The following is a 13,100-nucleotide window of genomic DNA, read 5'->3' as shown; positions in this document are numbered from 1 at the left end:
CACTTCTAATCAAAAGTAGGCAGAGCCTGTGTTGTTCATAAGAAAAGAAATGCATGGTGCAGAATAAAGGGGGTAAGGAACAGAAATATCAGCCACTCTACAACCGATGTCTGGGAAAATGTGGTTTTGTAAATGGTTTATTAAAAAATTCAGAATTTGCTTTTTTTCTCTTTTAAAATCACTGCTGAAGTAAAAACCTCCTTCTCCCCTGCCACAGTGCCTTGATCTGCAAGGCTTGCTTCAACTTTTTTTATTAAGACACTGTCAGCTTGGACTTGCATGGAGAGAGACTATTCACAAGAACATGGTGTGACAGGACAAGAGGGGATGGCTTCAAACTGAAAGAGAGTAGGCTTAGATTAGATATTAGGAGGAAATTCTTCCCTGTGAGGGTGGTCAGGCTTGGCACAGGGTGCCCAGAGAAGCTGTGGCTGCCCCTGGATCCCTGGAAGTGTCCAAGGCCAGGTTGGACAGGGCTTATAGCTCTGTGGGAAATATAGATAACCTCCTCCACAATTAATACAGAGGCAATCTGAACTAACAAACTGGTTCTTCTCCCCCAACTCCTCCCCTCAAAAAAGCCCATGGACACTATTTCCATGACCTGTTCCATGAGTAAAGTGCCAACAAAGTGCAAATGCTCAGTGTTAAACTGATTCCTAGTCAAAGTGGTTTAAATACATTTAAAAGAAGCAATAGACATAGGATTTATCATGAAAGGCAAATGCTTTTATGAGCAGCCATTGAACAGCTCACTGTGCTGGCCCTGCTGAGGCACTGTGAATTTGGGAGCCTGTTCTGGGTCCCTCACTGCAGGAAAGGCACTGAGGGGCTGGAGCATGTCCAGAGAAGGGAACAGAGCTGGGGAAGGGGCTGGAACACCAGGAGTGGCTGAGGGAGCTGGGAAAGGGGCTCAGCCTGCAGAAAAGGAGGCTCAGGGGAACCTTCTGGCTCTCCACAACTCCCTGCCAGGAGGGAGCAGCCAGATTGGGATTGGTTTGCTCTCCTGAATAACAAGAGACAGGACATGGGGAAATGGTCTCAAGCTGTGCCAGGGAGGTTTAGAGTGGCTGTTTAGGAAAACTCCTCCTGGAAAGGGCCATCCAGCCCTGGCACAGGCTGCCCAGGGCAGTGGTGGCATCCCCATCTGTTCTGATCTGCTTAAGGTGAGGACAGGTGAGTTTTACCCCAATCTAAAATTGCAGAAAGGAATTAGGTTCTCAGCGTAGTGGAAAACAAGATTAAAACCCAAATGAGCTTAAATGTTGGAATCCAAAGCGATCATTCAGCTCCATTTTTTTTTTTTTCTTAAGAAGGAGAGAAAGAGATAAAATAGCAAAGTAGGAAAATGCCAAGAACAATTACAAGAAGCACAGGAAAGGGGTTCCCTCCTCTATGAGTCCAGTCCTGGCTCATGGAGTGCACTGGGGAAAACCATGCCCAGAGAAGCCCCTCAAGAGCTGCCAGGGACTCAGCAGCAGGGCAGAGCCCCAGCAGCAGGAGCAGCAGGGTGGAGCACAAGCAGCCTCACAGGAGCAGCCAGGACAGCAAATAACAGCACACACAGCAAAGACTCTGACACTTTGTAGGTTTTACAACCTGCAGCAGGTTGGGCACTTGCTTGGAGAGTGGCCATGTTGTACCTACCTTAGAGCAGCAGCATGTCTGGGGAGAACTTCATCTCTGTTCCCTTAAAATTATTGGCTGCTCACTGGCACCCAGGCAAAGTTCCCTTGATGCATGAAAAATTTATTGCTTGCTTTTCTTATTTATCAAAACTTTACTGCTTGTTTGCCTGATGTATCAACAGGTGATTGCAATGGCCTTCAAACAGGGTGGCGTATTTTCTAAAATAAAGCCATTGCTAAAATTTTTATTAGAGGCAGTTCAAGACAAACTTTCAAAACTTAATATTCAGAGAGGCATTGGAGAAACATTCCTTACTTTTTACCTGTTCACTACACCATTCCTGGAGGGGTTTAACAGGCATATGGAAGTGGCACTTGCAGACATGGGTAAGTGCTGGGGGAATGGCTGGACCCAATGGTCCTAAGAGATCTTTTCCAATCCAAACCATTCTATGATTATAATAAATAATCACAGTAAACACAATTTCAAAACCAAAACTGCTCAGCACAACAGCTGAAAATCCCCTCTCCACCCAGATTGAGGACTTGGATAATCCATACCTTGGATTGAGGTATGGATAATTTAATTTATCTTAAATGTTTTTCTTATTACTGTGCTATGAATACTACATAAACATGTATTTCTGAAAACAAGGTCTGCAGTTGAAGAGGGATCATCACCATTTGTTCTGCTTATGTTTCAGAGTTAACACTACCATGGCAATGTTCCTCTCAGTGACTAATGCACTACCACTTCAGAGATTTATTAAGACTTTTTCCCTTAGGCAACACAGCTTTCGTGCTTACCTTGGTCACACTTTCAAAATCCAGGAGAAGAACAGCCCCACAAAAAAAACCACACAACTGACTGGACTGTTTGTCTTATAACAAATACTGACTGTGAATGTATGCTAAAGCATGAAGATTTTCAGAACTCTCGAAATATTACAGAACTAAAGGCATTGTGTGACAATTCTGCAAGTGGACAAGCAGGTTGAAATACTTCCTGAATAACAAAATGAAAAAATCAAACATAAATCACTTTTGTGCAATTATGTTTCTACATTAATACTTAGTTGCACTCAAAAATGAAAGGAAGCTTTAAAGTTTAGCATAAATGTGTTAGGGAAGCCATCTTACATTTAAACAAAACCAAGTGCTACTTACAGTGTGTCTTGCTCAGGAACTTCTGTGACATCTCTATGTTACCATCACCAGTGTGGCATCAGCTCCACTTCTGAACTGAGATGAGATGAGATGCTGTGCAGCAAAACCCAGGAAGTTAATTTAAAATGCTCTGGGCTTCCCTTGGTCTTTACCCTCCAGCTGTGCTTTCCTTTCCCATGAAAATCCATGCAAGACTAGAATTCTCTAATTTGTTTGTATATTTTCTCTTTACTATTTAAATATTTTAACTATTGAGGTACTCTCTGAATTATACACTAGTTTTAGAGTAAGGTGTAAGGCTGCAGAAAATGCTGAGCAAAACTCCAGAGTATCCTTGATAATCCTGAAGCTCTTTTCCAATGTTTATGATTTCATGATTCTATAAGGCAATTAAAATTCTGTCCAAATGAAATCTGGAGTGAAAGAAGACAACTCTTTTATCTTAGTCTGGGGAAGGGGAGGCTCTTCCTAAAAAGATTCTTTTTGGACAGCAAATTTCTGCAAGTGTCCAGACAGGAGGGAAGATGCCAACTAACAAGACTCTCTCATTTGACTGACATGTTTTACATCTCCCAGGAGTTCTCCCTGGGACCTCAACTCCTCCCTCTCTCACCCCACAATCCACTTTTATTTGCTTCTGCCTTCTCCAGTCTGGTTCCTAATTCTGTGTTAGATTGACACCACCAGGCAGGTCTGAGAGAAATGCAGGGAGTCTTTCAGTTCTTGCCTTCTTTTGCCAGCACCACCCTAGTGAGGGGCAATAGCTGTGGGAAATGTCCTGTACAGACACTGGATCCATGACTGGAGCATCAATTCAGAAAATTTAGCAGCTCAGCCCCATGTCTCTACTTCCAATGTACAAACTAAAGTTTTCCAGAGCTTACAATGTGGCAAAGTTCAGGCTGGATTATGCAAGAAGAAAATTCACTACCATCATTTAAGTTGGGAACAGCTAAAGCTTCCAAAACAAAGTTGTTTTAGGGATACTAAAGACCTCTTCCAAAATCAATGCCAGTTTCTCATCCTCATCAATTGCTGGATGTTATCAGAAACTACTGGAAGAGAAAGTTCCCTTAGAGAAACCCACTAAGCCCAAAGCAGGATGGAACCCCCCCCACTGGAATGTTCATGCCTTGGCCAAGCTGCAAGAGACTGGAACCAGCTCTCGACAAGGAAAGGCTCGTTCCAGAAAGAGCTCCAGAGAGAGGGGGCAGCTCTCTGTCAGGACCCTGGACAGCACCGCAGGGAGCCGGCGGAGCAGCCTAAGGGGGACACGGGGATTTTCAGAAGGAAAGAGCAGGGAATCACAGAATGGTTTGAGTGGCAAGGGACCTTAAAGATCACCCGGTTCCAAGTCCCCTGTGCCATGGGCAGGGACACCTTCTGCTATCCCAGGTGGCTCCCAGCCCCAGGGCCTCACCAGCCCCACAGGGAACAATGTCTTACTAAAATGCTTCTGCATTGCTTCATAAACTCCCTCCATTTAATACAAAGAAGTCCACACTAAGAAGACAGGGATTTCTACATTAATACAACCCAACGACACAGCTCAGGCTTGGTACAAAAACTGGGGGTAATTTTGGGTAGAGCCTCACAGTTTTAGTAGCCTCATATTTTCTCATTTGCAAATCAAGTAGACTTTTTTTTTTGCTTCTCACTACACAAACACTTGCACCAACCTCAAAATACAAAATGACTGTTAAATAAAGGTTGTGACAAGGGCATAAACTGCCTGTGACTTTTTCTCCTTTTTTGGGTTGTATTTAAAAACATATTTTACAAGCACTTTAGGCAAAAATCACTTAAATTATTAGAAGCATATTCAGAGCTTTGCAAACATTTCAGGTTATCTCTCGCAATTTGCCAGAAAGCTCTTCCAGAATCTCTCCACTTACGATGAAAAACCAACTCCCTATTCTCTTTTAATAACAAATGGACCTTAAAAAAAAGGAAAAAAAAAATCTGATCACTATTGTTTGAAAGCACTCGAAAGCAGTAAGATGGTCACAAGACTTGATTTGCCTGTTCTGCCCCTTTACAGACTCACTAAAGCTTGCTTTTTATGACTGATTGCTGTGCTGTATTAATCCCCAAGTATATAAAACGAGTCTATTGGAGACCAGGACTCCGCTGGGGGAGGACAGGGAAGCTGTTGTCTTCCGAGAATTAATCCATCCTGGAAAATCAAAAGCCAGCCACTCACAATACAGTAATCAGCATGTTCTCCACTATGAAAGCCCTACATTTCCCTTTTAGAAAACACAACTATTACTCCATTATGTACTGAAACACACAAAACTCTTTTAATCTTTTTTGTGTTTGTTATTATTTGGCTTATATTTATGGGTTTGTGTGTATTCTATTGGTGGGTATACAACCATCAAGTTAAAAAAACCCCACCCTGTCTATTCCTCATTGCTTAAAAAGAAAAGGGACTCCCACTGCTTTTTCCACAACCAAAGTTCTCTCTGGATTTGTTTTGTGAACAGGATTTTAACTCTTTATCACCCTAAATAAAAGGAAATTCTTTGCATTTTTTTCCTTACACAGAAAGTCCATTTTCTGTTCAGAATAATTTTTTCCTCACTTTGTTAAATTATCTACCATGAATTTCCTAAGTAGTGCCACTAAAATAAAAGTTTGTATTTTTCTAATTACCAAATTAAGAACAACTTCACTTTATTTCAGATACTGTCATATTTGATGCTCCTTTGTTAGCAAAAGTTTAATTCTTTCCTTTTAAAGTTAAATGATGTAGTCTTCCAAATAACCGCCTTTTAAAAAATCTTTTTCTGTAAGAATAGAATTATTTTTTTTTTCCATTTAGATGGTAGAAGTATGAATCTCCCATTGTGTTATGGAGATAAGAGCATAACCCCCTAGAGTTGTAAATCCTATGTGACAGTAATGAAAACACTAAATGAATTCTAGCCTAAACACAATCATTAAGGCTTAAGGAAATCACTGAGAAACCATGTGCTCAAGAAGAACTACAATCACGTTTCCATTCAGCCAGCAAAAGCAAACAAACCTACCTGTATATGACAGTACTTCAACACATTTTAACACCCAACAAAATAGTCCTGGCAAGCTACCTTTTAAAAGCAAACAAATCAATTTGCTTATATTCACATTTACTCCTTGCTAAAGGGAAGAAAAACTTTCTCCCCTATTTATTTTTAAAGTAAAAAGTCACTAAAAGAAATAAAAGTTAGAGGCCTTGTTCCTATTGCCATTATCCCTTTTCAGATATAATTTACTTAACAAACAGCTGTAGACAGGAATTTTGTATCCTTGCCTTTAAAACCAACAGGTGTCTAAAATCCCACTGGGTCAATTCCACAGTCCCACCAGGCTGGCATGGCAGACACCAACATCTTTCTGTTAACTTGAAATGACCTCAGCAGTCCAGCTCTACTCACCATCAGTTTTGAGCAGTACAATGTGTCTCTCAAAGCACTGTGTACTTTCTTCCATTTTTAAATCAAAAATCCAGCTGGAGGAACAAAAGCTCACACACAGGGATGAAGGTCTGTTTACATGTAATATGGAGTTTAAGGACATGAACTTGCCTTTCTATTTAAGAATGGGATTAAATGTCAACAAGAACATGAACATGTTAATTTTTCTGACACCTGTGAGTTAGACATGGCTGAAGATAACCCAGTGACAGTAACTGTACACAAGTACCAGCAATATAAAGCTGTAATTCCTGTTTTGCAGGGAGGATTATGTTTTTTGGCTTCCAGGGCAAAGCTGTGGCACACACAGAGTTAACTGTGCCCTCCTCCCCCTGCCCTCCAGTTTCACCCCCCCTTCTCCCCCATCTCATTCATGCCACATTCCACAGTGGCAGGGTCCAACAACAATATAGGAGGGTACCCAAAATGAAGAGGCAGGGCCTTCTATTCTTCTGCCTCTCTTGAATTAATTAACTGGAAATGAGTTTTGTCAATGTTTTGGAAAGGCAGAGGGGTGAAAAGAAACTGCTAGAATTAATCACAGTGAGAAACTACCTCTTCAGCAGTCTGCCAAAGTTCAGAAAACCCATGAGAAGTGCAAAATAAAAGGAAAGTGGGCTGACTTACCCTCCAAAGGAACAAATAACATTCAAACAAACACCCAAGTCTCCAAAACAGAGACATGCCCCAGTGCAAAGGAATGCAGCATCTGTTGCCACAACAGCTTCAGCTTTGGTTTTAATATACTTGTCATGAAGACTGATAGGTATCAAGGTAGAAAAGACAGTTTACTAATAATTTAAATAGACAAAAGCCATGTTGTGTTTAATTCACTAAATATTTAAGTACATCCAACATTCTCTTGATGCTTATATAAATATATTTAAGTCCTATGACTGAAATTATTAACTTACTTGTTTAGCCCTGACTCAGCACAGATCTTTTACATGGAGAAGGCAGCCTGCAAAGGAGCTCTTTCTTTGAAGAGTTTTTAATGATAGTTATATCTCCAGCTTCAGCAAAGGAAATTATGACAAGTCAATACTGCACGTGTGACATTCTTCTAGTGATGAAAAAGGAAGTGATGAAATTCCAACCAACTGACAAGAAGGACCTGATTCACTCAAGGTACATAGAAAACACACAGGTGACCTTTTATTTACAGCAAAAGGAGGCTGCATTATCATCTGGCAGTTTTGTGAGAACAAACACAACATTTTCAACAGACTGGGACTAAAAGTGAAAAAAATGGTTGCTGAGCAAGGGAAAATGTTTTGTAAGAGAAATACCCTTTCAGTCTATTGCTAATATTTTTGCTCAGGAGGGCTTTTTCCTGGTTGACTGCAGGATTAACTTGCCATCTCTCTGCTGTATCTCCAAGCCCATGCTCTGGAGGGCAGAGCTGTCTGCCAGCCCCTTGCGCTCCATCTGCGCGATCAGCGCTTGGTTCTGCTCGTTCTGCTCCGTCAGATTCCGGATGGCATAAACTGCCCACTGGCTCACAACTGTCGGGCAGGGTCAAGGAACATTTATAAAAAGATGAGACATTGATTATTTTGATTTATTACTGCATTCACCTCCCCCAGCCCTCCTCCTTAAACTCAGAAAACGAGTAAAAATCAAGGGTTTGAACAAGTAAGACGTTTACAAGTGCTGACACTGAACCTGCAAATACTTGCATATGAGGCAATTTAATTTTAAAAGAGGTTTGCCCTTAAACTTCACACAAATTTACTAGGGTTTATATTAAGTCAAAAAAAAAAAAAAAAACCAAGCAAACAAAAAACTCCAAGCAAATGAAGTGCAGGAATTAAAAAGACATACTGTTTTAAACCAAAATTACAGTCAATTGAAATGTTCCAATGATCTTCCTAGTGAGTTTAAATAAAAAATAAGTCAGTTGTTTATGATCTGAACACTTCAACACTACACTTCCAAGCACTGGCAAACAAAATAAGCTGTACATCATACACAGGAAAGATGACTATTATTTTCACTGCAAAAGTTGAAGAGATGTAGAAAAAGACAACTTATCCAAGTTAGTATCTGAAAATAGCACAAATAATATCAAAGACACTTAAAATTCTTTGACTTCTAATATTACCTAAACTCAGTCCTTTATGCCTGGGTGTTTTTACACACTTGCCAGGAGACCAGACACTATGATCACTGGCAGGGAGCTCTTGCTGATGTTTAAATGGGCACAAGCTGCAACTCATTCACCTCCCAAGGTGGTCCCTTGAGGCCAGGATTGAGGCACATGTCAGGGATGTAGACAAAGGATTTAAATTCCCAGGATTATCAGCCAGGCATCTTCCAAGTGAACTACAGTGTTCCTTTTATGAAGTGTCAGAGATGTTGGTCCCAATTCTGCAGCTGAAAAGTTGTTATGATATAATCTTTCCCAAGTTACCCATACAGGAGCCAAGCCTTTCTGAATCCCATGAGTGGTTTGCCTGCAGGGCACCAATTATTTACTACATGTAGCTTCACATCCAGTAGAAGAATATGCATAATTTACTCATCTCCTTGACGTCTTTTGGGTTGGGGAGCATCTTAAGCACAGAGATAAATGTTCTTGTGGGCATTTGCCACAGGGTGACAGGAGGGGAAAACTCAGACAGAGGGGAACTTCAGACAAAACAACAGAAGAGAGGAACTGGACTTAATCTTACACAACCTCAACAGAGAGAGAAGAGTTTAGATGAAAAGTAGTTTGGACATAAACATAAGGGAACAGCCCTGCATTGGCATGTTTCAGTAAAATAGCTTTTCTGTAGCAGTTTATGTTTATTTTCAAATTCAAGAAGTCCAGAATTGAAAATAAAAAATAATAAAGTGTAACTATTATGGAGCTTTTTTTCTTTTCCTGATAGACCTCTTTAGGCTTTGTCAGGAAGCATGCTGCACACCTTCTTTATTCAGAAAAATTCCAGTGTGAGGTAATGACAGAGGAGAGAAATTAAGACCAAAACAAATTATTCATCTCATCAAAGCCTTAACAGGTGAACACAACAGAGAATATGAATATATTGTCTTCTGTCAGTGCATCACTACTAGAATTAAGTAAAAAAGACAAGTGCCAATCTACATTTAAGTTACATAAACCTGGTATTTGCACTGAAGATTACATTTGACTATATAAAACAATAAGATGCTAGTAATAAAGTAATAAAATTACATATGTGCAGACTATCAGTCATTAGTGCCAATGGTGAGAACAGATTTCAGACCAGCAAAGCATGTAAGCTGATGAATGCAGATCAACTAAGGCTTACACCCAGCAGGTCTTTTCCAGGTCTGATTTAGGGCATGTCATGAGTGCCATAAAGTAACACCAAGTTCTCCCAGTAGACTGTGAAAAACATCCTACCACCCTCCCTGGCTCAGCTCCTGGATGAGAAGCAGACTTCCCTTGTTGTGTTCCTAAAATACAGCTTCTGCATAAAATACAGCACTTGCATAAAAGCATATATAATTTTCTGTAATATTAACAGCAATTTGCAGAGACTGACAGTTCTCAATCACACAAAGTGCCACACAGACAAAAAAAGTACTCTCAAAACTTTTGTATTAGCCTTGAGAATGATCCTGCTACTATAGTCTTTATGTACTTCAACACAAACCTGCTGCTAAACCCCATGGCAAATGCTCTTTTCCTATTACCAGATCCATTCATGCTTACATAATATCTAAGACATCTCCATTATCTTATGAACTCTATCACCATTGTGGCATTTATCATTACTGACTACTGTAGCTGAAGCCGCAAAATGGTTTCAATAACATTTTCACTCCTTCAGAAACCCCTTTCTGTGTGTAGGTTTTCCATTGTGACCACAGCCATGAATATTCATCATCCCCTTGTTCGCATGCTGGGGAAGGATGAGGCCTTTGGACAGCTGGGAGCAGACCCTGGCAGACTTGAGTGTCTGTGGAGATTAAAGCCAGTCCCCAGCTAATACTCACATTACCCTCTTGCTCCTCTCCAAAGACACAGACACAGAGAGAAAATGAAACATATTCGAGAGTCTCTAATCCTACCTACACTTTCGGCACTTTATTGTATGCTCAGCTTTAGAAAGAGAGCTTCTAAAGTTGCCATAGTTACTAAAAATATGAGTGTGAGCCTGTTTGTTGTGAAACTGCACCATAGAGAAGCAACACAGCAAGCACAGCAGATCTGATTGCACAGACTTGTCTAGATTTTCCCAACTGGGCATATTACACTCTCAAATAAATTAATATTATAGACAAGTGAAGATTATGATATTCTGTCACAGAGAAGAGGGCATACAAAAGGAAGAAAACAATTCATTTTATTTTGCAGAAACCTCATCACTAGATCTGTGCTTAGGGACTGAAAACAAACATTTCTGTGCACTTATAGCAACATTTTTTCAAAATCTTTCAGAGTACAGTATGCTTTGGAATTCCTATGCTATTTTGACATATACAAATAACAAAACTGAATCAACTTGCCTTGTCTGCTATACCTAAGTAACATCTTCACTCCACAATTTAAAATTTAAAATCATCCTCTGGGTCATAACTTTGTCAGGGAGAGGGGAACACAAAGAGAAAGGAAGAAAGGTGGAGAAAACTGTCCCTTAAGGATGAAAAAGATTACTATCTGGAAGAGCCATGAAAATCTGTGCCACTAAATCCTGTGTAAGTCTTGTCCCTGACTGCAAAGGGAACTTTTCACAATTCTCCCAGTTCTTTTCACTTGGATTCTGCTACAAGAGGTTGCTGGAGTCAATGCAAGAGCACAGGGACTGGTTTGTAAACTTAATGGGGTGTGAAAATACAAGGATGTCCTGCCAGGAACCGCTAACCAATACTGCTGCAGAGGACACACAGACCATTTCTCAGGGAGAGGGTTCCACCTTCTCATTCTTAGTCCAATTAGAACTAAACATTATTGACAAGCCCACTGTAGCCACCAGGACCCAAAATAACTGTCCATAAAGCAATTTGGGTTCTATGGATGACAGAGGACAGAAAAAAATATTAATGAGGTTGGAAGCTGATGAGGTAGATAAAAGGCAATGCACAAGTAAGCTTGGAAGTATGTTGCTTGAAAAAGGCAAGTTTTAGAAGTTAATTATTATCATTAACTAATACAGGATACTGAAGGGATGACAAGGAGAATGAAATACATACATCTATTTTCCTAAATCCCCTTCATAGTTATTAATACTGAAGGATCTCTAAATATAACATTCTTAGTGGATAGTTTGATTTATTACATAGTCTAGGGACTTTTTTTTTAAATTAGACTGTTTCCTGCACTACAGTCAGTTTTCCACAACTAAATTATTACTTAGGAACTTTCTTCCTTACGAGTAATTAGGTCTTCTGTGAAAAAGAGGGTATTCTTTGCCCAATCCCATTACCTCATTTAAATCAAATTTTTTATTATTTCAATAGCAACTACATTCTAATCAAATACAGGAAGAGTTACAAAACCTTATTAAGAAAGCCAGCACTCACAGGTTGGAGCCCTCATCATATGGGCTGCTCATGTAATCCCTTTCTTAAAGCCACCCAATTTTTCTAAAACTTATTCTGGAACAGGACTGTATGACTAAAAAACAGAGGTAACGAAAATACAATATTTATATTGCACAATAATTATACTTCTTTCTGGCCTTCAACAAGTAATCCAATCATCACTAGAACCTCTCCAGACTGGAATGAAATACTGAAGCATCACTTAGAGTCACTTCCACTTGCAGACCTGACTGGATGGCACTGAAAAAAACATAAACCGTTTTTCTTTCCAGTCTTTCAGTCCTTTCAAGCACTTTTGTTCCACAGCACCTTGAAGATAATTCCTGCCACCACTAAAAGAGGTCTCTAGCCAACTACCACAGCAATTTGTCACAGTTTGGAGCTATGATGGACCACACATAGATGATAGCCAGGACTCACCATCAGCCAAACTGCTTACAAAGTTTCCTTCTATCTGGGGTTTTAGCAGTTCAGTGAAGTTCTAGAAGCTATATAAGATCAGAGTAATTATTTATAACTCCTCTATATTTTTATGACTTCTACCTGTGATTAAGACATTACCAAAAAAAGTAGTAACAGAAAATGTAATGAATTAAATGCTTTATCTTAATTTACTTACTTATTTTCAAAAAGCTAATTTATATTTTTAGAATTAATGCTATAGACTCTATTTATACTTGACATTGAATTAACAGCACCATAAAACATCAGGAATTCATCCTATACAAACATACAATATTTTGCCTAGAAGGTAAGAAAGAAAAAGTCTAGAATATTTCAGTTGCCTGTATTTTCATTTATTCCACAGCTGTTCTTATCACCTGTGATTGCAGTCACCACATTCTGGGTTCCAAAGCTAGAAATGGGCAGTACTGTGTAAGCTGGGAATGTCCCTTCCTCCCCCCTCTGTGTGACTCTGCTCTTGCACAGCTGATGTAGCTCAACCCATCCAGTCCAGAAGCCTCCAAAATACAGAGGCACTGCTGGATGCTGTCAGAGGTATTTATTCCTGATCACACATTTCAGGGATAAGATTTGTAACACTGGGGAAGTGAAAGCAGATGTTTCTGCTACAAGCAACTCTCACCTGGCCCAAGGAATCAGCCAGAGGGTTGGACCATCCAGCACCAAACAAGGTTCCATCTCCACCACAGCGTGGCAGCAAAGCCTCACTGGACAGCACGTGTGGCATGAGGAGCCTGCAGCCCTTCCACTCCTCACCAGCAGCCCTCCCCAAAGGAAGCTGCTTCCACAAAATATTCCAGTAAAGACAGAAAGCCTATCCCCAAAAACCTGAACCGGGGTTTGCAGCTTGGATTCTGCCCGG

At 40.1% G+C, this 13,100-nt stretch overlaps 1 protein-coding gene across 2 annotated transcripts in view; it reads right to left on the bottom strand.

Annotated features, from left to right (window-relative positions):
- Positions 1 to 6,968: 6,968 nt before the first annotated feature.
- ATXN10 (ataxin 10) overlaps positions 6,969 to 13,100 on the bottom strand; it is a 76,470-nt gene continuing 70,338 nt past the window's right edge. For both annotated transcript variants that reach the window (XM_066549930.1, XM_066549931.1), the window contains one exon: positions 6,969 to 7,761. In XM_066549930.1, the coding sequence (XP_066406027.1) occupies positions 7,574 to 7,761 (188 nt within the window). In that variant the 3' untranslated portion in view covers positions 6,969 to 7,573. The remainder of the gene's footprint in view (positions 7,762 to 13,100) is intronic.

Source organism: Molothrus aeneus, chromosome 5 (genome assembly GCF_037042795.1).
Source record: "Molothrus aeneus isolate 106 chromosome 5, BPBGC_Maene_1.0, whole genome shotgun sequence".
Taxonomy (NCBI): Eukaryota; Metazoa; Chordata; class Aves; order Passeriformes; family Icteridae; genus Molothrus; species Molothrus aeneus.
This window is presented reverse-complemented; position numbering and strand designations above follow the sequence as displayed.